The following is a 27,206-nucleotide window of genomic DNA, read 5'->3' as shown; positions in this document are numbered from 1 at the left end:
CAGTGGGGTGAGGAAAATTGCTTGATTCAAATACTGGCTAATCTAATAAGGTTTAAGATTAGATTATGCACTTACCATTTATATTCTTTGGTAAACAGAAGAACTAGAGGACACCAAATGAAATTAATGGGGAGCAGGTTTAAAACGAATAAAAGTAAGTTTTTCTTCACACAGCGTGTAGTCAACCTGTGGAACTCCTTGCCAGAGGAGGCTGTGAAGGCTAGGACTATAATAGAGTTTAAAGAGAAGCTAGATAATTTCATGGAGGTTAGGTCCATAAAAGGCTATTAGCCAGGGGATAAAATGGGGTCCTCGGCCTCTGTCTGTCAGAGGCTGGAGAGGGATGGCAGGAGACAAATCACTTGATCATTGTCTTCGGTCCACCCTTTCTGGGGCACCTGGTGCTGGCCACTGTCGGTAGACAGGATACTGGGCTAGATGGACCTTTGGTCTGACCCAGTACGGCCATTCTTATGTTCTTATCTCTGACCTTTTGTGCCCACCACTTATAATCACTTAAAATCTTTCTACAGTTAATAAATCTGTTTTATATTTTATCCAAAATAGTGTTTGCTTGAAGTGGCTGGGAAATCTCATCTCAGTTCACAAAGACTAGCATGCATCCTCTCTGCATTGAGGAAAGGGGCTAACTGGGTAATAACACTGTTCAGTTTTCTGACTAGTGTAAGATGGCATATATAGTTGGGGGTGTGTGTGCAATGCTGGGGACTTGGAAGATTCACTGGTGACTTTCTCTGCGTGATGTGTGAGAGGCTCAGGGAACATTCACGTAATATAGCTGGGGCGCCACATGCTGTTCTGCTAAGTCAGAGCCAGGCAAAATACAGCCCAAGGACTGGATCCCTCAGAGCATGTGGGGACTGGGCAGTACGGGCTGCGGGAGGGAGAAACTTTATGTGCTGCTCCACCCCAGCACAATCTCGCAGCTCCAATCAGCCGGTTTCTACCCAGTGGGATCTGCCTGTTTGCAGGGCAGACAGTGCGCAAAGTACCACTCCCACCTGGGCTCACTCTGCTCAGAACAGCACATGGCCCCTGCAGCCAGCTGCTCTGAGTGGCGCGTGGGGGGCACAGAAAACAGGTAGATTGCCTGAGGGACCTGCTGGGCTGGAGCTGCCTATGTAAGCATTTCCTGGACAGAGTTACTCTCTGGCACCCCAGAACCTCCCTCCCCCCTGCCCTTTGTTTCCCTGAACTCACACCCACTCTCAGACTCTGCCCTCCAATAACCTGTCAAAATCCCTTCCGACCCTAAGTCACAACCCAAACCTCTGCTCCCCTTCCTGCAACCCTGCTTCATGTTACAACTTCCTCTCCCAGACCCTGCACATCCTCCTGCATCCCAATCACCTGCCCCAGGTCACAGCCCCCTTCTTCATCCAAACTCCCTCCTAAATCCCAGACTCGCTCCTGTACACCGATCTCCTACCACAAGCTCCCTTCTGCACCCTTCTACCCCAAACCTCTCACCTCCACCATTAATATCATGGAAGACTGCAGTCCTTCACCACTTACCAAATTCTTGTAGTTACTCCCAATCAAAAATTATCGCTCACCCATGTGCTAAGCTAAGTGATAACAGTACCTGGAGTGGTTCACTGCCTATCTCAAGAAAAGATGGAAGATAATGAGTAAGGTTTACAAATGGGTATGGGAACTTGTTCAATGTGTATGAGGCAGCCTGGAAGAAAATACAAAGGTGCTCGTTTGAACATTTAATTACATGGAGGCTGGCATCTTGGGTTAACTGGAAGGGAAGTCGGTATCTTGATAGCAAATGTGAGAATAATGCCTTTAATGGTCTATGCTCATCCTACCTAACAGTGAGACAAATAGCTTATGTTTGATGTGAAGAGATGAGCAGTCAGTAGAGGGATGCAAGAATCTCTCTTTGGAGGGGCTTAACTTTTGGAGTAAGAACTTAGTAACCTCTTTAAAAATCTGGATAGAGTGTGACATGCTGAAATTGATAAAAGGAAAAATTTAATGGAACTAAGCAAAAGATTTTCAGTATAGGGGCCTCCAGTGGATCTGGATTATGCTGGGCTGTTCAAATATAACAATTCTATCAAATTCTCTCTAGACCACTTTTGTTCCACCATCAACTTCTTCTATACCATAATCAGCTTCAACAATGGAACCTTACAACTACCCCATGGATCACCACACTTGCTTTCACTGATCTAGTAACCACCCCAAACATATCAATAAATCTGTTATTTACAGCTACACACTTATATACTGGGATACTGATCTTAGCACATTTGAAACTGCCTTCCCGAAACCAGGAAACTCCATCAGAAAGTAAAAAACAGGACTTGTGTAGCACTTTAAAGACTAACAAGATGGTTTATTAGGTGATGAGCTTTCGTGGGCCAGACCCACTTCCTCAGATCGAATTGTGGAAGAAAATTGGCACGACCATATATATCAAAGGGATACAATAAAAAAAATGAACCCATATGAAAAGGAGAAATCAAGTTTCAGAACAGAGCGAAGATGAGGAGGCGGAAGCTAATGATCTGTAAGCTAATGATATTAGAGGTGATAATTGGGGAAGCTATCTTTAAAATGGGTAAGATAATTAGCATCTTTGTTGAGACCTCAGCATCAAGTGTCAAATTTAAGCATGAATGACAGTTCAGAGGATTTTCTTTCAAGTCTGGTGTTAAAGACCTCCCTACATCTACTTGGGACCAAATCCACACAGAAACACCTTCTGAACCCTGACAAGGATTGTTCTATCTGCTTCCCAAAATCCATAAACCTGGACACCCCAGACATCCCATCATCTCAGGTATCGGCACGCTCACTACTGTATTATCCAGCCATGTAGACTCTCTTCTCAAACCCTACACAACCAAAACTCCCAGCTACCTCCGAGATACTACTGACTTCCTAAGAAAACTACAAAACATTGATAACCTCCCCGATAACACCATCCTTGCTACCTTGGATGTAGAAGCTCTATACACCAACATCCCACATGAAGACAGATTACAAGCAATTAGAAACACTATCTCAGAGGACACTACTGCCAATCTGACAGCAGACCTATGCAACTTTGTTCTCACCCACAATTATTTCCAATTTGAGGACAACTTATACTTCCAGATCAGCAGCACAGCCATGGGTACCCGCATGGCCCCACAGTATGCTAACATCTTTATGGCTGACTTAGAACAACGTTTCCTCAGATCCCATCCCTTTTGATGCCTTCTCTACTTACGCTACATCAATGACATCTTCATGATCTGGACCCATGGCCAAGAAACACTGGAGACATTCCACAGAGATTTTAACAACCTACACCCCACCATCAATCTCAGGCTGGACCATTCTACACAAAAGATCCATTTCCTGAATACCACAGTACAAATAACCAATGGTAAATTAGACACCACTCTCTACAGAAAACCCACCAACTCATACAGTTACCTACATGCCTCCAGCTCCCACTCAGAACAACCATATGATCCATCGTCTATAGCCAAGCCCTTCGATACAACCGCATCTGCTCTAATCCCACTGATAGAGACCAGAAACTTCAGGACCTCTGCCAAGCATTTATAAACCTCAATTACCCACCCGGAGAAATAAAAAAACAAATTGAAAGAGCCAGACCAATACCCAGAAACCATCTACTTCAAGACAGACTCAAGAAAACCAACAATAGAACACCACTTGTCATCACCTACAGCCCCCAACTTAAACCTGTCCAACACATTATCAATAAACTACAACCTATACTGGAACAGGATACTAAACTCCGAGAGGCTCTGGGAGACAGACCCATAGTCTCCTATAGACAACCACCTAACCTCGAGATGATTCTTACCAACAACCACAGGACAAACCACACTAATATCAACCCAGGATCTTTCCCTTGCAACAAACCCCGTTTGTCCATATATTCACTCTGCTGATACCATTATTGGACCTAACCAATTCAGTTATAAGATCAAGAATGCATATTCCTGCTTATCCAAAAATATAATTTATGCTATCATGTGCCGACAGTGTCCGTCTGCTATGTACATTGGACAAACGTCTCAGACACTTTGCCAAAGAATCAATGCACACAAAACAGATATTAGACAGAATCACAAAGAAAAAACAGTTTCTTGCCATTTCAACCAGAAAGGGCATTGTCTCAATGACTTGATTACCTGGATCTTGCTTCAAAGACATTTTAACACCAGACTTGAAAGAGAATCCTCTGAACTGTCATTCATGCTTAAATTTGACACTTTACGCCGAGGTCTCAACAAAGATGCTAATTATCTTAACCATTATAAAGATAGCTTCCCCAATTATCACCTCTAATATAATTAGCTTACAGACATTTACCTCCCTCCCCCCCATCCTCCCTCTGTTCTGAAACTTGATTTCTCCTTTTCATATGTGTTCATTTTTTTGATTGTATCCCTTTGGTATATATAGTCATGCCAATTTTCTTCCACAATTTGATCTGAGGAAGTGGGTCTGGCCCACGAAAGCTCATCACCTAATAAACCATCTTGTTAGTCTCTACAGTGCTACATAGTCCTGTTTTTTTTTTCAGCAAGACTAGACTAACACGGCTACATTTCTATTACCATCAGAAAGTAGACTGTGTCTCTTGTTCCATGATGCAAACAGTGTTCCCTTTATATTTTTAATGAACTTTGTTATGTGCATCACTATGGAGACGATGCATGACATATCAAGTCCATACTGGTTAACACAACAAAGTGAATTCTACGTATCAATGACCTGTGCTGCTTGGGGGATAAGGAACATCACATTGTAATAGGCAGGGCTCGCCAGCTGCGCAGATCACCCAAACTCGGCTCTTCCTGGTTGCAATCTACTCGCTACAGGCAAGGAGATTGCATTATTTGTCAAGCCCTGGTAATAGTCATGTGTAAGACATCTGTTCTTAAAGGGGGTGCCAGCAAGTCAGCATGAGACAGCACTCGCCATGTGGAGCCACCTGTTCCTCCCCCTAGCAAACAGGAGCTTCCCCAGTTAAGCACCTCACACCCTAATTCCCACCCAGACCCCAGCTGGCACACTGGCCCTGAGCCCACTCCACTACCCTAACACCCCCCCCAGGCCCTACATAAATTGATTGTGTCCTGGCTTGTTTACACAGTACATTGCAGATGCGTGATCCATGAGAATATGCATGTTGGAATTCTTTAAACCATGAGACTATGCATGTTGGAATTCTTTAAATTCTTTAAAGGAAGGAATGTTATGCAAGCTTTGATCACTCATAATTCTAGACCAAGGGTGGGCAATAATTTTCACTAATTTTTGAAGTGGCCCTGGAAGGGGCAGGACCTCTGACAAGACACTTCTGTGCTCCCTATAAAGCAGAGCCGGGCAGCCAAACGGCCAGAGTCATTATCCAAGACTACCACCATCTCTTTAAGGCGGGGCTGGTACACCCTATCACACCAGGGTTTAAAGATTTTTTCACTAATATTTTCAAGAGGTAAAACTTCCACCAAGGGTCCCTGTATGTACTTGTTCTTTTAGAAAAAGTACTACCAAGCAACAGTAGTCCACATGGCTCTCACCAAGACCAAAAAAACAAACAAACAAACCCCCCCACTTCATGACAGTCTAAAGAATGAATTTGTTACATGATGGACAGAATTTGAAGTCTAAGGGCTTCAAATATGCCATTATAAGTTCAAGAGAATGGCACAAAATGCTATAGACAATTTAAGATTTTTATGCTCTCAGGTGGGGGAAGAGCTCAAAGGTCATTCGTGATACAAGGATGGCCCAGCAAAGAATGCTATTCAAAGAGTTTCTTCTTGCACAGAAGCTTAATGAGCAGCTGGAGCGGGATCCACACAGATATATATTCTCCTGATAGAATACTATCACAGCTGAGTCCAGTGGAGACAGTTAAATTTGATTCCCATCTTGCAACAAGAGATAGGCAACAGAGTGGGATGATATTTTGAGGGCTCTACTCTCTGACACTGGATCCCCACCTGTTCCGAAATAGTTTGTATTTGTTGTTTCATGATAAAGACCAAGATTGGGGGGGGGGGGGGGGGAGGTGTTTTTATGATGGATTTTTTTGGGGTTGAATAGGATTTTTTGTGTTTTGTTTTGCTGCAGCAGTATACATTGGCTGGTTAGTTAACTTTCCTTACTGTATTGTGGTGCTAGGTGATATTTCTGAGAGTAAATTTAAATTACTGTTAGGATTGTAAGTTTAATTACAGGCAGTCCCCGAGTTACGTACAAGATAGGGACTGTAGGTTTGTTCTTAAGTTGAATCTGTATGTAAGTCGGAACTGGCGTCCAGATTCAGCCGCTGCTGAAACTGACCGCCAGTTCTGACTTACATACAGATTCAACTTAAGAACCCCAAGCCAGCTGCTGCTGAAACTGATCAGTGGCTGATTCCAGGAAGCCTGGGGCAGAGCAACTCTGCCTCGGGCTTCCTGTAGTCAGCGCTGGTCAGTTTCAGCAGCGGCTGACTTGGGGACGCCTGGGGCAGAGCAGCTGGGGTGATGCTGGGTTGCTCCGGTAGCACCGCTCCTCGCTCCTTGGCGCTACTGGACCAACCCAGCAGCACCCCAGCTGCTCTGCCCCAGGCGTCCTGATTCAGCCACTGCTGAAACTGACCAGCAGTGGCTGAATCAGGACCTGGGGCAGAGCAGCTGGGGTGCTGCCGGGTTGTTCCAGTAGTGCCCAGAGTGGGTGCTGCAGGACCAATCGGCAGCGCCCCAGCTGCTCTGCCCCAGGGTCCACAACAAAAGCCTGGTCTGCTGGGGGGGGGGGGGGGGGGGACATACTAGCTGCGCCCCCCCCCCCCCCCCAGCAGACCAGGGACATGGGGAGCAGAGCCGCAGCGGCAGCGGGGTGCCGCGCCTCTGAGGCTTTGCTCTGGCAAAGTCGGGGACTGCCTGTACTGTCAGGGAGCCTAGAGCTTATACATATAAAGACATTCTTTTACACTTTAAATCGAAAATAAAATACACATTTTAAACTGAATTGGCCAAAGTTTGATCTACAGTTTCACAATTTAGCTTAAAAGTTCCCACCGTCTTCAATACATATATGTATGGCATACAGATACTACAGGTCTCTGCATGGGACTGCTCTGAGCAATGGCATTTCTGTATTGAAAATATATAACTACAATTTGCTGCATTTTAAAAAAAATCAGCAGGGGACACCTGGCTCTAGGCAAACTTGGCTCTTGACTGCACAAAATTTGGAGAGGCAAAAACTTAAATATGGAAAACTTCCAACTGACCTACTTCTTGGTTCTATGTACCTAGCTCCTTAAAATTATAAAATGATTGTATCTAAGCTCCCTAAAAGTGCAGATGTCAAAGGAACAAGTAGAACCAAGGAGTTCTTTCATTCTTAATATTCTGTTGTCCTTTATAACAACTAAGCATTCAGACTAGAAGTCCATTGGGACTGATGTGCATATTGAAAGTTTTTTTGTGAATGTTGGTATTGCCATTGGCCACAAAAAGTGAAACCTTCCTTTTAAACGAAAGAGAAACTGTTTATACAGGGCATCATCTAAGAACATAAGAATGGCCATACTGGGTCAGACCAAAGGTCCATCCAGCCCAGTATCCTGTCTGCCAACAGTGGCCAATGCCAGGTGCCCCAGAGGGAGTAACCAAACAGGTAATAATCAAGCAATCTCTCTCCTGCCATCCATCTCCACCCTCTGACAAATAGAGGCTAGGGACACCATTCCTTACCCATACTGGCTAATAATGGACTTAAATTCATGGAGGTTATCTAGTTCTCTTTTAAACCCTGTTATAGTCCTAGCCTTCACAACCTCCTCAGGCAATGAGTTCCACAGATTGATTGTGAACTGTGTGAAGAAGAACTTCATTTTTTTTTTGTTTTAAACCTGCTGCCCATTAATTTCATTTGGTGGCCCCTAGTTCTTATATTATGGGAACAAGTAAATAACTTTTCTTTATTTATTTTCTCCACACCACTCATGATTTTATATACCTCTACCATATCCCCCCTTAGTGTTCTCTTTTCCAAGCTGAAAAGTCCTACTCTCTTTAATCTCTCCTCATAGGGGACCCGCTCCAAACCCCTAATCATTTTAGTTGCTCTTCTCTGAGCCTTTCCTAATGCCAGTATATCTTTTTTGAGACGAGGAGACCACATCTGTATGCAGTATTCAAGATGTGGGCATACCATGGATTTATATCAGGGCAATAAGATATTCTCTGTCTTATTCTCTATCCCTTTTTTAATGATTCCTAACATCCTGTTTGCTTTTTTGACTTTTTTGTCACTGCACACTGCATGGACATCTTCAGATAATTATCCACAATGACTCTAAGACCTCTTTCCTGATTAGTTGTAGCTAAATTAGCCCTCTATATTGTGTGAATAGTTGGGGTTGTTTTTTCCAATGTGCATTACTTTACATTTATTCACATTAAATTTCATTTGCCATTTTGTTGCCCAGTCACTTAGTTTTGTGAGATCTTTTTGAAATTCTTCACAACCTGATTTGGTCTTAACTATCTTGAGCAGGTTAGTATTGTCTGCAAACTTTGCCACTCTCACTGTTTACTGCTTTCTCCAGATCATTTATGAATAAGTTGAATAGAATTGGTCCTAGGTCTGACCCTTGGGGAACACCACCAGTTACCCCTCTCCTTTTTGAAAATTTACCATTTATTCCTACCCTTTGTTTCCTGTCTTTTAACCAGTACTCAATCCATGAAAGGATCTTCCCTCTTATCCCAGGACAACTTAATTTATGTAAGAGCGATTGGTGAGGGACCTTGTCAAAGGCTTTCTGGAAATCTAAGTACACTATATGTACTGGATCCCCCTTGTCCACATGTTTGTTGACCCCTTCAAAGAACTCTAATAGATTAATAAGACATGATTTCCCTTTACAGAAACCATGTTGACTTTTGCCCAATAAATTATGTTCTTCAATGTATCTGACAATTTTATTCTTTACTGTTGTTTCAACTAATTTGACCAGTACTGATGTTAAACTTACTGGTCTGTAATTGCTGGGATTGCCTCTAGAGCCCTTTTTAAATATTGGTGTTATAATAGCTATCTTCCAGTCATTAGGTACAGAAGCTGATTTAAAGGATCAGTTACAAACCATAGTTAACAGTTCTGCTATTTCCCATCTGAGTTCTTCCAGAACTCTTGGGTGAATGCCATCTGGTCCCAGTGACTTGTTACTGTTAAGTTTATCAATTAATTCCAAAACCTCCTCTAATGACACTTCAATCTGTGACAAGTCCTCAGATTTGTCACCTATGAAGGACAGGTCAGGTTTGGGAATCTCCCCAACATCCTCAGCCATTAAGACAGAAGCAATGAATTCATTTAGTTTCTCAGCAATGACTTGATTGTCTTTAAGTGCTCCTTTTGTATCTCGATCATCCAGGGGCCCCACTGTTTTTTTAGCAGGCTTCTTGCTTCTGATGTACTTAAAAAATATTTTGTTATTACTTTTTGAGTTTTTGGCTAGCTGTTATTCAAACTCCTTTTTGGCTTTTCTTATTAGATTTTTATACTTAATTTGGCATTGTTTATGCTCCTTTTTATTTACCTCACTAGGAAATTACTTCAATTTTTTAAAAGATGCCTTTTTATCTCTCACTGCTTCTTTTACACAGTTTTAAGCCACGGTGGTTCTTTTTTTGTTCTTTTATTGTATTTTTTAATTTGGGGTATACATTGAAGTTGGGCCTCTATTATGGTGTCTTTGAAAAGTGCCCATGCAGCTAGCAGGGATTTTACTTTAGTCACTGTACCTTTTAATTTCTGTTTAACTAACCTCCTCATTTTTGCATAGTTCCCCTTTCTGAAATTAAATGCCACAGTGTTGGGCTCCTGAAGTGTTCTTCCTACCACAGGAATGTTAAATGTTATTATATTATGGTCACTATTTCCAAGCGGTCCTGTTATAGTTACTTCTTAGACCAGATCCTGCGTTCCACTCCGCTCCTGTTTACTACTGAGCGAATCAGGATCACAGGTGACCAATCCGACACTGTAGACCTCTTTTAAGAGGTCCAGGAACATACTTTCTAGACTACAAATGCCTCCAGTAAAAAAAAAAAAAAATGGCCAAACCAGCAGAGCCAAGAAATAGCATCTCTGACTCATCTAATTTGCACTCTGACAATTATTTTACATGAAATAATGACAAAGAGTAGACATTCATAAAAACACAATTAAAGAATGCACATTCAATCAACGAATGTTCTTGGAAGCAAAAAAACTATAAGGTAGGTATAGGTTTTATGTTATTCATAAAACACTTCATTAGAGTTGGAAGACAAAGTACAGGAGATCTATAATAAACAAGACTAACAGAACATTACACACACACACACAAAAAAACCCACACACTATCGCAAAGGTCATTTTGACTGCCATCACCCCAAAGAAGGAACAACATTAAGTACTCTTAGTAACTAGGCGTTCGATTCTAAATTGTATCGGAGACCTCTTTACAGGTTAGCTAAAAAGACATTTTATGAAATATAAAACTAAACAGGTCAAATAAACCCACATTAAGGTACTTTGAGAGACAATAACCTCTGAATGGTTAGTGAAACCCAAATGTGTTACATTTAAAATTCAGTTGTTCCATATCCTTACCACACAGACATCTGCCTGTTTACATGAACAGGTTGGGCTGATTAATAATTCGAGCTGAGATCGAAGTTTCTCATCATCCCCAAGAACCTGATTGAATTTCTTCACAAAATCCTGGGCTTTTCCTGGATCTGGAAGGTTTTCTACATTATTAAATAAAATTGAAACATAAGATAAACCTACAATTTATAACTCAACACAGCTTAGCTATTTTAATATTTGTAATCATGCAATCTTCAGATATATTGTAACAACAATTTACAGAACAAATTAAGGCACTTACTTGCTATGGTCATCAGCTTTCCAAACATGGCACTACTATTTGCCTCGGACTATGAGGGAGAAAAATGTATCAGTGACATTCCCTACAGGAATTATGCTTTATTACACATTTAATTTGATCTATCGCTATTTTTGTTATAGCGCCATCCAGTCAATTTTTGGAACAACAGAGGGTGCGTCTAGACAGCAGCGCTATTCCGTGTCTTTTAAACAAGCTTGTTATTTCAAAATAGCCTTTGAAATAACGGGCTCGCTATTCTGATGTCCCTGTAAACCTCATTCCACGAGGATTAAGGGACATTTTTGCAATAACAGTTTATTTCGAAATACACTTAAAAATAAGCTAAGCAATTTGCGTAGTTCAAATTGCATAGCTTATTTCAAGCTATAGGTACAGTGTAGATGAACCCAGTCAAACTAAAAAGAAAGCACAATGATATACATAAAAAATATTACATTAAAAAACTGTGAAACTAATATGTAGTGCATGTTCCACTTTTGTAATAAGACTGAACTGTAACAAACATCTGAAACATGACGAACAAATTATTAATTTTTATATACAGTTTCAGGATACTGTTTATAAGAAGAATTCAAGCAACAGTCCTAGGCTACTAAAACACTGTTTGAATTCTGTTTTAAAATAAACAAATTATCATTGCTTTGATGGTACAGTATTTTCCATTTAAGAATCTTAAAACACTTTACAGTGACGTAGACAAAAAGTGAGAAACTGACAAAATGTTATATGTTGCTTTTTGAACCCCTTAGAAGTTGTCAGTGGATAACAGCAACTCATGATAAAGCCTACAGATACATACAGTTGAAACAGTTGTTTACAGAACGTGATATTTTAAAATTATCTGTTGTTTATTTCTACTTAATGAAAGATGAACATTTTATAAATGTAAACCAAAACAGCAAAATAATATCATTAAGCAAATGAATTAGCTCTAATAACAAAGTAGTAAGTTTTTAAAAAAAAAAACATACAGTAGGCTGCTTATGCAAGTCCAATAATTCTCGCACGTGACTCCTAAGCATATTCTGGCACTTCCACATTTCATTCAGTGCTCTGTGAGGGGGAGGGAAAAACAGTGACAATCATGTTCATTCAAATGCTGTAAGAACGTGCTAGTAATTGAGTTAGTACAGCATATGCTATTATTATTAGCTGAGCTTATATTTTTCACATATGCATCATCTGTAAGATACCGCAAATTAGATGCTATTCTATCTAATATTACATCAAGTGGAGTTACAATTACAAGCATAGTGATTATCTCAGATACAGCAATGTAATTCAGAACATTTCCACTGATTTCAGTGGAGTTGCTCAAGATTTATATTGGTGAAATTGAAACCAGAACTTGGTCCATTATTTTTGAGAGAGCTTTCAATTGCCATGAAGTCTTAAAAACCCAGACACACTAAAGGAACTCCTCAACCACAAAAATAAACATAATCCCCTTCTCAGAAACAACTCTTCGTCCCTAAATCAGAATGAAGATTTTGGGGGGGGGGGGGGGAAAAAGGTCTTATAAAAAACCGAGCATTTCATTTAAAAAATAGTGAACTACCTAAAGTAGAAAAGCTAAGGTTCCTATGAGTGTTCCCTCTAATTTTTTATGTCCGTGTGCAGAATGAGTGTTATTGTGTGTACCAATATGGAGAAGATATGTGGCACATCACCTTCATATTAGTGCACATAACAGAACTCATTCTGCACATGGACGATCTGTGGCAGAGGTACAGCCAAGGGGTTTGGAGTGTAGGAGGGACATGGGGGGGGGGAGGGGAAGAGGGCTCTGGCTTGGGGATGCAGGATCTGGGGATGAGATGTTTGGGGTACAGCAGCAGTCTGAAGTGCATGAATGGGCTCAGGGAAGTAAGCTGGGGTAGGGTGCGGGGGTCTTGGCAGGAATTAGGATGCGGGGGAGGGGGACCTCAGGGTTAGGGTGTGGAGTCTAGGAGGGAGTCAGGGTATGGGATTGGAGTATGGAGTACTTACCTGAGGCAGCTCCAGTTTGGTGGGGGATGAGGCGGGAACAGGCTGCTCCAGGCTGCCCCGCTGTCAACTGCAGGCATCACCCCCTGCATAGCTCCCACTGGCCGTAATTTCTGGCCAATTGGAGCTTTGGGGACAGAACTTCCCAGCACTCGCAATGATGCATCTCCAGCTAGAGGGAAAGGAACAGCAGCACACACAGCCACTGCCTTTCGCCTCTCTCATGTGCCAGGAAGAGCTGGCCCAGAAACACAGGGGCTTTTTGGCCTACAGCTCCTAAAGTCCCTTTCCTAATCTGGTCTTGCTGCTGGGGCTAGAGGAATTTTCCCCTCTGCCAGTCACATAGTTCAGAGGGAATCTTGGTTCCTAACCTGTCCCTAGCTCTGTCCCTCTACTTGAATTAATCCTTTCACCCATGTCCTCCCAAGCATTCTTCTTTTCAGTACAAATCAATCACTTTATACCACAAAAGTTTGATACAAAAGACAAATTCACTTGAAAGTCAATCCTCCATTGTAACAACCTCATACTAATATACCAGGATTATAACAAGTTGCATTAGTTACCATATAGAAACCAGAGACAACACAAGCTTCCTACTGTTCAGCCACCTATATCCAATATGCTATAGACAAGACACTACAGAATGTGTGTCTCTCTCTCTCTCTCTCACACACACACACACACACACACACACACACTTCCCCATATCCACACAAACCAGAGATTTATTTGCATTCTGTTCTATTTACACATTGAATATTCAGAAGTTTCACAATACTAACAACCTATATGGAAACTTTATAAGAGTTTGTAAAGTCATATTACAGCCCTAACATGTTTATTACATTATTAAAACATGAAAATTGGATCAAAATATTCAAAAACATCAAGGAATCCTGTTTTCTTGTAATTATTCATCTGGAACCAGCAATAAAAAATGTGTACTTGAAATACTTTAAAACTATGATTGCAAATAATACTGAGATTCATTATTTATTATTGCATTGTTCATCTTGTGACAGCAGAGTAGGGGATCTAGGTATTACATACTATACACACACTATGGAAAACATGGTGCCGGCACAGAGGAGTTTCCAATGTAAGACATAATTAAATAAATAAAAATCAGTTTAGTTCATTTCACCAGCGGTTAATGGCTAAATCCAGAGGAGTTAAGGTTCTCAATTACTTGATTCACAAGACTGTCAAGCCTTATCATTACAAATGCTTTGACTGGAAGCTAACAATAAAAACGGATGGATTTCTATCAAAAGGTATATGTTGGAAAAGACTCTACAGAAAGATACATTTTTAAAACATCTAAGCAGCCTACTTTGCTAACTCTACTCACTTGACAGCATTTGGATCCAAGCTAGCATATAAATAGTACAAGCATTTCATTCTCTCTTCTGTTTCCAAATTATGTGGGACAAGATACTGAGCAAAGATTTTCTCTACCAATAACCTGCAGAAAAGAGAGAAGTTATATTTTATATATATATATATATATATATATATATATTAATACTATACATTTCCAAACTTAATTGAAAACAGAGAGCCTGACATTTTGAGGTCCCTTGTAACTCTACATTTCTATTTTGTGTTATACTGGCACCTGGAATTTTCTCCAGGCTAAAAGAAGGAGAAGATCATTGACTGTCTTTCACAGGTCTTCCTACTGCTATTCAAAAGGTGTAAAAGAAATGCCCAGATGAAGTCTCCTCCCCTTCCGTCCAATGCCAAGAAACATGGTCCTTAAACACCCACCAAATTATCCTCTCTCCCTCTAGATTCTTCACACAACAAGTTTCAGGATCTCTCCTTGCCACCACTCTCACCTAAAGGGGAACAGGCAGAGTATGCACACCCATAAAGTGTTAAAAAAAAACATAAGAAAAGAATACAGTAAGAAGCTGAAGAAAAAGGCAGAATTAACAAAATGTCTCAAAAGCTAAGGACAGTATTTGAGAAATTAACAATGTATTTAAAAGATGCTGATCTTTATAATAAAAATTAAGAACAAACAACACTTGAAAAGATGATAAATATACACCAGGATATACTTTTTTTCAAAAAAAAGTGAAGGGAAAACAAAGTGGGGAAAAGTTAAATTTCTAAACTTTCAGATTAATTGTAAAACAGAGATTCTGACCCTCTCAACGTTCTTAGTGACACTACATTTCTATGATTCTATGCTATACTGGCACTTGAAAACTTTTATTAAAGAACTTCCCAATATAGTCCTTGTAGTTTATAAGATTATACGTAAATAAAATACAGAAACATCTACTATAGAACAGATAAGCTTAAATCTTAAATCATACAGTTATATAATTGCATAAAAACATTTTTAAAGTTGCAAAAATCAAGCTCTAAAATGGAAAACAGTATAAAAAGTAAGGCTGATGTTTAACCTGAGAGAGAGAGAGAGAATATACACATGATCATATACGATTTCCCTGCTTTCTCTCCAGTTTTATTCACTGGAAAGGATGGATAGTGCTCAAGGATTGAGACTGTCATACAACAACTCTTTTTATCCTCATCCTTCAAAATGTAGCCCTGAAAACTTTCACATAAGAGTAACAAAGTCCCAGGGGAAAAACCAAAATTTGATTACAGTAATCAAAGCAAAAGACTACACTAATACTGGGTACCTCATGAACTGGATTCCCAATCTGACACATACAAGACATGATTTTCAGAGGACAAAATGTTAATAGTACTCTAAATGCTTGAAATATTATACAACATTAAGAAGTTAACTCTCCACAACACTAAATGTGAGGGTTGTAAGTATTCTTACATTAATTTAAATATGGGGAAACTGAAACAAGAAAGATACAATTATTTACCACACCATTTACCACACCAAAGAGCAAGTGAGTAGCAGAACCAGGATTGGAACTCAGTGACTTTTGGGTTCCAACACTGGTTCATCTCATCCAAATCAAACTGCTGTATTATCAGAGAGGATGAGCATTCACAGCTCTATACAATTTGCCCAGAATCACAAAAGGAATCTATGGCAGGGACAGAAAGCTCATCTCCTCAGCAGCGCTCAGTGGCCTTAACCATGAGAATATTCTGAGACAGACTCACAATATTCTGTATTATCCTGAGCAAACCTTATGGAATGAAGATATAATTTATTTATGAAGTTTAATCTCATTTAGGGCTAACATCTTTGGAGCTCATTACATTTCAGATGCAAATGCTTATTATGTACTATTGTGAGAGTAACGGAAAAACATGGTTAATACAATCAGTGGAAAATATGAGGAAGTTCAAAGATCTTTTTGGAACAATTTATATAAAGTCTTAAGAAACACACAGATGAGGGAAATGCAAATTCTCTCCCTTTGAAGCTAACCTTTTGCTATACAAAGGGTCTCTCCACTGGGTGTACTACTTAGTTGTTTCTGGAAACCCCTGTTCAAAGATCCCTGGACTGTATAAAAAGGCAACTGAATATATTATGAAGTTGCTTGTTCTGAGCTGAAGTCATGAGGTTGTCCCTAGGGTGAGGTATTAAAAGACTGCACTTGCCAGAGCCCATGTGAGAGTTAGAATGAACAGTAGTAAGTTTAAATAGCATTGTTTATTTTATTGTTTTTAATAGGCTTCTTCTGTAATATTTACCTTACGATTTAAGTAAACTCGCTCGGAAGAACTGGTAACTTATATCTGCAGCAATTACACCATTATCTGTCTTTCAAGAGAAAGCAAGCAGATATCTTTGGGCAACCTGTCTGCACTGGGAACACCACAATGAAGGCAAAGAACTGTCCAATCTGGGAATACCAGTAGGCAAGGAGGTGCATGTCTCCACTCAAGAGAGGAAAAACTGCTGTGAAGTTGAAAGCCAAAAGTTGGTGCCCTTGCTGAATCACTGAGGGGAAAATACAGGTGCAGTTGCCCATGACCTGCGACACACACTTTATCATCTCTCAGTCCTCTGTCTCATTCATCATCTATTCCACAATTCTAATTTTTGCAACAAGTGAGATAAGGATGCTACAGACAACCACCTCATTCACTAAGCAACATTGATTTATTCTTTGTATTATCCATCTTGTGCATGGAAGGAGGCTTGGGTCCTGTCAAAAAGTCACATCGAACTCCAATCTGCAATTTAGGGCAAGATTAAAATTACCACAACCCCTGATCATCCTAAATAGTTTAGAACAAGTAGTACAATGTCTTTATTTGGAGTGGGGGAGTGCTGAATTAATTCCAAATTATTTGCAACAATTGCAGCACTAATGTTTAAAATGTGCCATGAGTATCTTCTAACAAACTTCTTCAGGAAAGTGTACACTTTTGTTCTTCAGAATATTTCTTATAGTTATACAATTAAACTTATGAATGCTTAAGTTGACTCACTTGTCATCAATGCTATTCTGATAATATATGTGCAAAAGTTTATCCTTTATCCAGCTCACTTTCTCTGCAGCATCTTTGCCAGCCTCAGCATGAAGACAATACTTCTTGTATAGTTGGGCAAGTCCCATCATAGCTTCTTTTCTTACTCGCCACTTAAGAGAAAAAAAGTTTAATAAATATTTATCAGAAATATACACAGTAGATACTAAATGCAATGAAGTGAAAAAGACAAAGTTAACAGACTGTTGCAATAAACGCTCTGTCCTGGTTGCTTTCAGAACAGAATAAAATGTTCATTAAGTAAGGTATTACTGTCTCCTACATAATCTACACTGGAAAAATCAGTAGAGCCAATTTCTTCTCCAAAGAAGTTCATGAACCTGCAATTGTGCAACATGTACTTTAAGAGAGAGTTTCTTCCACATCTCAGCTAGTCCTGAAGTCTGAGAATTCAAGGGCTTGTGACTGACAAATCCTGAATTTAGTTTATTGAATTACATTAAACCTTAATGAACTAGCGTTAGTACTTTCAGGGTGTACTATATTAGAAATGCAAATATTTATGTACTATTGTGAGATTGTATATAAATTCTTTAGCAGAAAGACAAGACTAAGGCAATCTCTGGAAAGTATCAGGAATTTCAAAGGTCTTTTTGTAACAACAGGGCTCAGGGAAAGGGGGTTAAAGAACTTATATTTCCAGAATCCATGTTAGGACTATGGGTTAATTTTGGTCAACCCATTACCATACATGTATGCTCTTTTGTTGTTTTTAAATATTTTTTTCTTTAATACAGTTTGCCTAAAGGATAAAGTAGCCCTGCTTAGAAAGAACTGTGCAGTATAACTGGTGATAATCACACACTGGGGAGAAAGAAAGCAGGTGAACTCTGGGCAACTCATCTGTGCTAGAAAGCACAGCAAACTGTGCAGCCTGGAACTACCCCAGTCAGAAGGGAGACATACAGAGGTCTCCACCCAGAAAAGCAACGTCTGATAGGAAATACAGGTGCAAGTTCCCCGAATTGTGCCAGCACTCATTTTTTAATCCTAGTGTAACTGCAAATGCCATTATTCATAGTGTGTGTCTAATCCCATTCCAATTTTACTTAACTATTTGCCTCTGCACTGTCCATTCATTTTATAAAGCTCTTCAGCCTCCTCTTAGCATTATTAATGAATTGTGTTGTGGTAGTCCTCAGAGGCTCTAATTATGCTCATGTTTGTACCCCAAAAAGATTACATTTTTATTTTAAAAAATGAATTCTGATTTTAATCCATCATTGCATGGAAACTTTTCAAATCCTGGTTTGCACCTTGAACCACTTTCTATTTCTACTAACTACTTTTTAAGATGGAATATCCATAAAATCTATTATTTATTCTCATGCCCTTTATTGAGTTGAGAGAACTTTCATTTTGCCAGATAATTACAAATTAAAGACACCTGTTCTAAAACTGATAGCAAATGAACAGTTTTCTGTATCCACCCAGAGCCACATGGAAATTAATGGGGCTTTATGGGTGCATCCACATTGCACTGTAGCTCAAAATAAGACACACAATTTGAACTATGCAAATTGCATATCTTATTTCGATATAGCTTATTTAATAATTTGGCACGGTCTACAGAGTACCAAATTTCAAAATAACACGCTATTCCGAAACATCCCTTACTCCTTGTGGAATAAGGTTTACAGGGATGTTGGAATGGTGAGCCTGAAATAATGGGCTTGATTTTAAGATGTGGGATAGCTATTTCAGGATACTCTGGTATCCCAAAGTAGCGTTGCAGTGTAGACGTAGCCTACATGAACAGAGAAATTTCCTCATCAGTTGAAGATCTGGGGCCTATACCGCAAAGAGAAAAATCAGATGTATGTTTTGCAATACATTTAAATCACAAAAGCAATTCACAGTTAGTAAATGTTGAATGTATGTAAAAATCAAGACACTATGACTCTGCTAGTAGGTGGCATGATATGGCATGATATATCTTGCAGATTTTAGTACAGAAAATTAAGTACACATAAAAATTGATTAAATAAGTTATAAAATGTTAATATCTTTGTGAATATTTGCCTACTTAGATGGCGACTAAAACTAAGAAAATAAAGCATTATAAAATATTAATCTTTCAAAAAAGTAATACAATAATATTTTCCACATTTAGAAATCTTGACCTGGGTATTCATCAGATATCATACAGGCAGTGGCAGATATAGGGCAGGGCAAGCAGAGCAGCTGCCCCGGGCCCCGCGCTTCAATAGGCCCTGTGCACGCTACTTTTGGTTGGCTGCTGCCGAGGCACATGCGCGAAATGCTACTTCTGGTCGGCTGCTGCCGAGGCGCATGCGCAAAATTGTGCCTCCCCGGGCCCTGCGGCGCAGCCCTGGGCCCTGCAAAATTATCATCCACCCCTGCATACAGGAGACAGGAAGGACTGAGCTGTAAATAAGAATAAAAAAGGAAGGTGAAGGAAAGGAATTGGGAGGAAACATTTGGAAAAGTTCAGCTTTGGAAAGGTTCTGCTTAAGATCAATCAAAAGGAGCTATCAGAAGCAGCTTGAAATATGAAATTGGCAGGTTTGGGAATCATTGGCACAAAGGTATAGTTGAAACCATGGGAACTGAGAAGGGCACTACCAGAGAGAAAAAGGGAATGCAGAATCCTGATAAAATATTGTCAGCTGAGGGAGAAATTCAGATATCACAGCAATGGGTGTGGAAATAAATTTAGAGAGAGAAGGGACAATAAGGAGCTACTATATGAAAAACTGAAAGAGCAGTCAGTAGGGTACTGATCACAATCAAAGAAACCAAGAGAGAAGAGAAAGAAAAGTTGGAGAATGTGATCATCAGATTCAAAAGCAGCAGAATGGCAAAAGAAGGATAAAAAGTGCTCTTTTCATTTAGCTTAAAAAAAAAAGACAAATATCTTGTCAAAATCTTCCTGGGATACTGGTATGATTATTCTCTTTTTTCCCCACCAAAGTCTTGTCACTTGGTGGGACAACAGTTTCATGAGGTTCCTTTAGTTGTCAGAAAGGCCCTTCAGTTTTCTATTAAATCCGGGATGATTAACTATTACCAGCTTTCCCTTTTTCTCAACTAAAGCGCTATCTAAAACAGGAGCCAAGCAGGAGGTCAGCTCCCATAATGCTTTTGAATCCACCTTCAGTGGTGAAGGAAAAGTTAAAACTGGAGATATGCAGGTAAATGGTTAAAGAGAGAAGGGAGCTAGTCTGTTCCTGTAGTTTCTCATCCCAAAACTACTCACTACAATTGATAGACCCAACATTCTCTTCCTGATGAAGGGAAAAGTTCCTAACTGGCCTAGGGCTTTTGGCCAAATGGGAACTTGCGCCAACTTTCAAAGCCTGTCCTAAAACTTTAAGACGAGACGACACCACTGAACTTGGGAGTCTCCAAGACAAAATCGTCTGTATCAACAGAAAAGGAAAGCATTTGAACCATTTCTGTAGTGCCCTTTCTACAAGCAGAAAAAGAGTGCTCAAGGAGGACTCTCATGGATCAAAAACTTCCAGTTCCCCTATCCTGGGAGCACCATGATAATTTACACCCATGAAACAGAACAAGGTCAGTAGTCCACAAATTCTATACTATTTGAGTAGCTGAATAAAAAGGAGTAGCCCAAAAAAGAATGAGATAGAAGCAAATGGATGGATGTTTGTCCAGAATAAGGGTTTGCCCAAGGGGAATATGAACTGTGAAAAGCAAAGTATTGTCATCACGAGAACCAGCAGATACTTATGCAGGAGAATAGTTACATGAAGTTTAAATCATATGTCCAGAACTCAAAAGATTACTAGATTCAAAATAAGGTGGCAGTCACAAGCAGATATAGAATAAACCAAAAATACAAAACAAATTCTGATAAATGTTGAGAGCTCATGAAAGTTATGTAAATCTCCCTATTCACTTTGAAAGTATTAAAATACACAGGAGTGGAAAGCTTTTAAAAACACAATGGTATACTATTCTGTGTGTCAAATAATTGTGTGCACTCTGTTGCCATTTCCAGTCAACTGGTCAATTTTTATTTTTCCCCAGAATTTAAGTCCAGTAAGTTCTTTTCAGATATGACTCCCATAAAGAAGCATTATCTAGAGCTGAAGTTAGTCTTCCTGATAAGTTCCTGAGAGGGCACCTGATACCTTTGGCCAGTCACACTGTCAGACCTCTGGCTGGTGAGGAGCTGATGGTGAAATCTGTAATATTCCTGGAAGAATAATGGATCTAATTTCCCTGATATATAGCCCCTGCTTAGGAAGACTGCCTGCATTTAGACTGCCTTCTAGTGAGTATTAATTTCATCACTGCATTCTAATAGCACAGAACTGCAATTCATATCCTTAATTCATAGAAGATTCTGGTTTTACCATTTTTTTTTCTTCATCAACTGTATTTAAAGGTGGAAATGACTGCAAATAAAGTATTATACATTACCCGTTTGTCTAGTGTTCTTTCCCTTACAAAGCCAAGTAGCTGGTCATTGACTAAAGAAAGGTCTCTCTTTCCAGCAGTTATAATTGTAACAATGACATCATGTCTAATGGCTTCTTCTGGGTCATGTGATCTAACTTTCAAGTACTCTGTGACAATAAAAAAAGTAGTTACCATGAAGTGTCTACGCAAGTGCTTCTGATGCAGATATACCACACATGAGTTTATTAGGAAAAATTAAAACAATTACACAAACCACAAACAAGACATGCTACAACTATACCATAGCCTACACAGGAAACTGTAAATAATAATTCTTAGTCCCAAATGTTTACAGTACAAGTAACACATTAAAAATGTTATAAATTATTAAAAATTTGTTTTGAGTTAAAAAAATGACAATTCCAAATTATGGTTGAAACTTAACTGTGTGTCAATATTTTAGATTATGATGGTTGTAACACATTGTTTTATAATACCTGGAGAGACCATTATTTCACAGAAGCATGATCCATACATAATGGACTAAAAGAAGGATTTTATTTTAGTCAAAGCATAATTTCCTGTCAATTTAAACAGCATCATTAATATCTAAATATAGAAATTCTTACAAAATACCAATATTTAACTTAATACATTCATTTACAAAATCTTTTTACAAGATATTTTAAAAAAATTATTTGCAATAACATTCTATAACAGCTTACAAAGTGTTATTATGGTATATTATACAGATACCAGTTCTTCAAAATACATATCAGAATCTTTAAAACTATCTATTTCAACAGACTATATTGGTTTCATGACTTTACAGTTAGGTACCTTTTTAACAAGGTTTTTGTTTTGTTTTGTTTTGTATTTACTGTAACGATTACTTCAAAATTGTTACAGGGCCATTGTGAAGTATTTATGGACTACTTCATCACATCAAATAATTGGCCACAACACAGCTCAAATTATGTAGTGTATGCATAGAACTGGACAATATCCAATAGAGACATTAATGAGCTCAAACTCATTTAGAATAATAACAAACAATATCTAAACCAGAGTCTCAAAGGGAGACTTATAATTCTCTAAACTACTAGCTAATTTATTGATCAGTTTAATCTCTTTTTGATAAAATTCTAGAGAAACACTGAATAGAAATTAGGGATGTAAAAAAGGTTAAAAAATATTAACTATGTAACTGATTCCATTAAATAGATCCTGCAGACTCCCAGCACCGATTGCCTCAGAACAGCCAGCCCTACAGGCTCTGTACTGCAGGCTTTGCAAGCTGCCAATGGCATCAGCCTTGCAGGCTCCCAGCACCACGGATTCCCAGAGGCTCCTGGTCCCGCAGGCTCCCAGCACCACTGGTCCCGTGGGAGTTTAACCTTTAACTGGAACTGGTAAACATCAGCCTATCGATTAACTGGTTAAAATCTTACATCCTTAATAGAAATTAACAAATTTATTTCCTGCATTAGCTGCAAATCACAATGCAAACTTAACTATGGAGCCACTTCTGACCTCTCTAATCATACCACATACCAAAATTCTATCTTGACACCTCCCCCTCCCATTTAGAGTCTTTTACCTAAAATACTTTGAATATACCTTTTTAATGAATATTACTGAGGCCTGGTCTACATTTAAATCTTAGCTCGACAGCGCTCAGAGCTATGGAAAATCTGCACCTAAGTACCACAATTACGCTGATTTAGTTTCTGGAGCAAACAAAGCTAGATGGAAGAATTCTTCTATCCAATCTAACTACTGCTGGTCAGGGAGGGGGAATTCCTACAATAATGAAAATACCCATTTCACTACTTCACAGGATTATAGCAAATACAGCTATGGCACTGCAGCTATGCAACTATAGTTCTCATAACACAGATACAAGCTGAGAAAAGACCTGGAGTATACACATGTCTGAACAGCAAACCATAGGCCATGTCTACATTACCAGCTAAACTGGCATCGCTGCTCAAGACATGCTAAGTCAATGGGAGAGCACTCTCCCATCAATGTCTGTACTCCATTCCTGTTGACATAGTACACTGTACACACCATTGTGTCACTAAATTATATCAACTTCAGTAATGTAATTTACATAAATGATCTAGCGTAACTTAGATCGATTTACAGTGTTAGTGTAGACCAGCCCATAATCTGGTGCATCAAGACTAGCAGGTGAAGACAGGCAAAACTAGTATTTTCTAGATATTCCACAATCCGTAGGCACAAGGTGAGGGTTAGCAAGAAATACTGCCTGATTCCACATTTCCAAAACATGTGAACCATTTAAAAAAAATACAGAACATGCTTGCCTACTTCATAAAAATCTGCTCATTCACCTTAAGTATTATTCAAACTGCTAGTTAAAGCAGAAAAAAAAATCTGCTGGGAAGTATCCTGACTTTCAGTGGTGCTGAGCATTCCGTTCCTACTGAAGTTAGTGGGCCTATTTACTCCTGAGGGCATTCTGCACCAAAAATTAAAAATTCTACACACAGAAATTCAAATGTTGTCAAATGTGGAGGCTCCAGCATGGCACTGGGGAGCACAGGCTGCACAGAGGTGGGAGATCACTCTGCAGTTCCTCCTTAGGACATGGACTCAGCAGTGAGGTTACACCCAACCCTGACATGGTGGAAGGATTGGGATTGCCACAGAAACATTACAGAACCCTAGCCCCCTATGTCAGGTGCACTAGATGTGGGCAGGAAGAAATAGCCCTGCAGTATCCAAGTGTGGAAGGCTTTAGTGTGGGGGGGGATCAGATGTGGACTGTGAGGGTTCTCTTTTGGGTAATTTAAGTGCAGGTGATTCAGTGGGAGAGATCTGAATGCAAAGGGGCTTGATGAGGCGTTCTGGCAAGTGCAACAGTAACAAGATTCTGCAGGGCGGTCCAGGTGAATGAAGTTGGGACTCTGTGGGGCAAGATGTGTGTGTGGGGGGGAGGAGACGACGACTCAGCAGGGAGTTCTGCATGTGGGAGTTTAGGGAGGAGGTACAGATGCTACGATAGCGGGGATCCAGTGATGTGGGGATCCAAGTGCACCTGGTTGTGGCTCAGTGGGGTGGGAATCTGATGGTGTTGGTGGCTCGTCAGGGTGGTCCAGGTATATTGGGAATGGGGTTTCGCAGCAGATGGGGAAAATATGCCCAAGGATGTTACTGGTCTTCATGTTATGTTCTTCCATCCCTGCTTTTCACCTTTTCCAATTTGTAACTGGCTTTAATGTTGTCTGCAGGAGGAATTTAATCTCTGGATCATGGGTTGGATTTTGTAAATCTATGAAAGCAGAGGCAGGAAAATGCTGAATACTTTTGAAAATCCCATTCCGCATGCTTAATGCTTATCCAGCTCTGTCAGGGCCACAATTTCATCAAAATTTTAGATGATCTGATTAAAACTAATTATACACAGCATTTCAGTTGGACCACCTTTTTTTTCCTATAAGGCTAGCATCAAAACAAACCCAATGTTTTGAAATGCCTACTTTTTAAAAACTAACTCTTGTCTTCTATAGAAATATCTACCTTAAATAAATGCCTTAGTACTCCCCTTCTAGCACAGACAAGTCTGGTCTTCACATATTTTGGAATCATATTGCTACATACTTGAACAAGTGCATCCCCCTGCCAAAAATTATTCTAAATTTCAAATTAAGCATCTTACCAGTGAGGTCTTTTGCTAAATCCGGATGGTTCATTAAACAATGACTGGCAAATTTCACACTTTCTAATCTCACAGGGACATGGATGTCATTAAATCTAGAGGGATGGAAAACTGTTAATTTTTCAGATTATTTTTAAAAATCAATGTTACTCTTTACATTGTTACATAAGAATGGTAAGCCAACTGCATTAAAATAATTTTAGAGTACAAAATAATACATAAAATAGAATGTGCCTTAATATTCATTAGGTTTTCAAAAATGTAAAGTTCAAAATGTTTCTTGTGAAAAAAATAAGAGGCAAAAAACATCAGGATAGCAATAATATACCTTAGGTGAATAATATACTTAAATGTAGCCAGGATTATACCCCTGTAGTGTTGAAAATAAGAATCCTTTAATATACTGTTGCATTTAAAACTTTTATTTACTTAAAAAAAAAAAAAAAAAAAGAATGTGGACATGCAAAAAAAAAAAGCCAACAACAGAAAACACATACAAATGTTAAGAGAGAATGAAGTATTGTATCTGAAGTATTTAATATATAAGAGAAAAGATGATTTCAGGTATAACAATGCATCATAATAAACAAGGCTCTTATATTTTTGGATCTTTTTATACACAATCCCTGGCCTTGAGGCAATCTCTTGTAACATAATTTTCAATTATTTTTTATTTTAAAACACTTTATATGGATCAAAGATTCCCTATTTTAAAATTCCATGTAATGTCAATTGTAAGAATAGCTACAATGGGTCAGACCAATGGTCTATCTAGCCCAATATCCTGTCTTTCAAAAGGGGAAGTAAATGGCTCCACGATACAGAGGCAGCAGCATGGGGGGACAGCTGGGAGCCAGCCTGTGTGGGCAGACTGCTTGTAAGCCAGCTCCCTGAGAGCGCCGACTCCCATGAAGCCGCCTGTTCCCCGATTCTCTTCCCCTATGCTGCTGCCTCTGTATCAGAGCTCCTGCCTGCTCCCTCCTCATACAGAGGCAATAACGTGTGTGGGAGGAGTGGGAGCTTGCGTGTAACCATGAAGGTTAACCATGTATCCTAACACATCCCTAACTTCCAAAAGCGTCCAATACCAAATGCTTCAAAGGAAACCAACAGACTTGGTGATCATCCGCTGTTGCTCAATGCTAACATCTGGCAGTCAGAGGCTCAAGGACACTCAGAGCATGCAGCTGACCATCACCTAAGAGTCACAGAGGGGCCCAGGGCACTACATGTGCATCACGCACCCAGGAGCGGAGCCCCCTTAGGCGCGGGGCCCCATTCCAGGGAATCGGCCAAATTGGCCTAAAGCCGGCCCTGGAGGGACCTATCCTCTCGGAATATTTCTAATTCTTTTAAAACCCAAGAATAGTTCTGTCCTTCGCAACATCCCCTGGAATTAGTTCCAAAGGCTGACTCTGCATTGTGCAAATAAATACTTCCTTTTGTTTTGTTTTAAACCTGATGCCTATTAATTTCTTTCAATGACTCCTGGTTCTTGTGTTATGTGAAGAGATAAGTAACACTTCTTTATTCACTTTCTCCACACGATGCATGATTTAATACACAGCCCCTTTTGTCATCTCTTTTCCCAGTCTTTTTAATCTCTCTTCATAGAAGCTTGTTTCATACCCTTAATCATTTGTACTGCCCTTCTCTGTACCTTTTCAAATTCTCATATAGCTTTTCTGAGATGGGAACAACTAGAACTGCATGTTGTATTCT

The 27,206-nt window shown here is 39.5% G+C and overlaps 1 protein-coding gene across 5 annotated transcripts in view; it reads right to left on the bottom strand.

Annotated features, from left to right (window-relative positions):
• PDS5A (PDS5 cohesin associated factor A) overlaps window positions 1-27,206 on the bottom strand; it is a 154,927-nt gene that overhangs the window by 44,181 nt on the left and 83,540 nt on the right. For all 5 annotated transcript variants that reach the window (XM_025187940.2, XM_075930551.1, XM_025187941.2 and 2 more), the window contains 7 exons: window positions 25,485-25,579; window positions 21,818-21,963; window positions 17,348-17,499; window positions 14,310-14,423; window positions 11,941-12,022; window positions 10,949-10,997; window positions 10,669-10,808 (listed from right to left, as the gene is read on the bottom strand). In XM_025187940.2, coding sequence (XP_025043725.2) covers window positions 10,669-10,808; window positions 10,949-10,997; window positions 11,941-12,022; window positions 14,310-14,423; window positions 17,348-17,499; window positions 21,818-21,963; window positions 25,485-25,579 — 778 coding nt within the window. The remainder of the gene's footprint in view (window positions 1-10,668; window positions 10,809-10,948; window positions 10,998-11,940; window positions 12,023-14,309; window positions 14,424-17,347; window positions 17,500-21,817; window positions 21,964-25,484; window positions 25,580-27,206) is intronic.

The sequence above is a fragment of the Pelodiscus sinensis genome, chromosome 5 (assembly GCF_049634645.1).
Source record: "Pelodiscus sinensis isolate JC-2024 chromosome 5, ASM4963464v1, whole genome shotgun sequence".
In the NCBI taxonomy this organism is placed as follows: domain Eukaryota; kingdom Metazoa; phylum Chordata; order Testudines; family Trionychidae; genus Pelodiscus; species Pelodiscus sinensis.
This window is presented reverse-complemented; position numbering and strand designations above follow the sequence as displayed.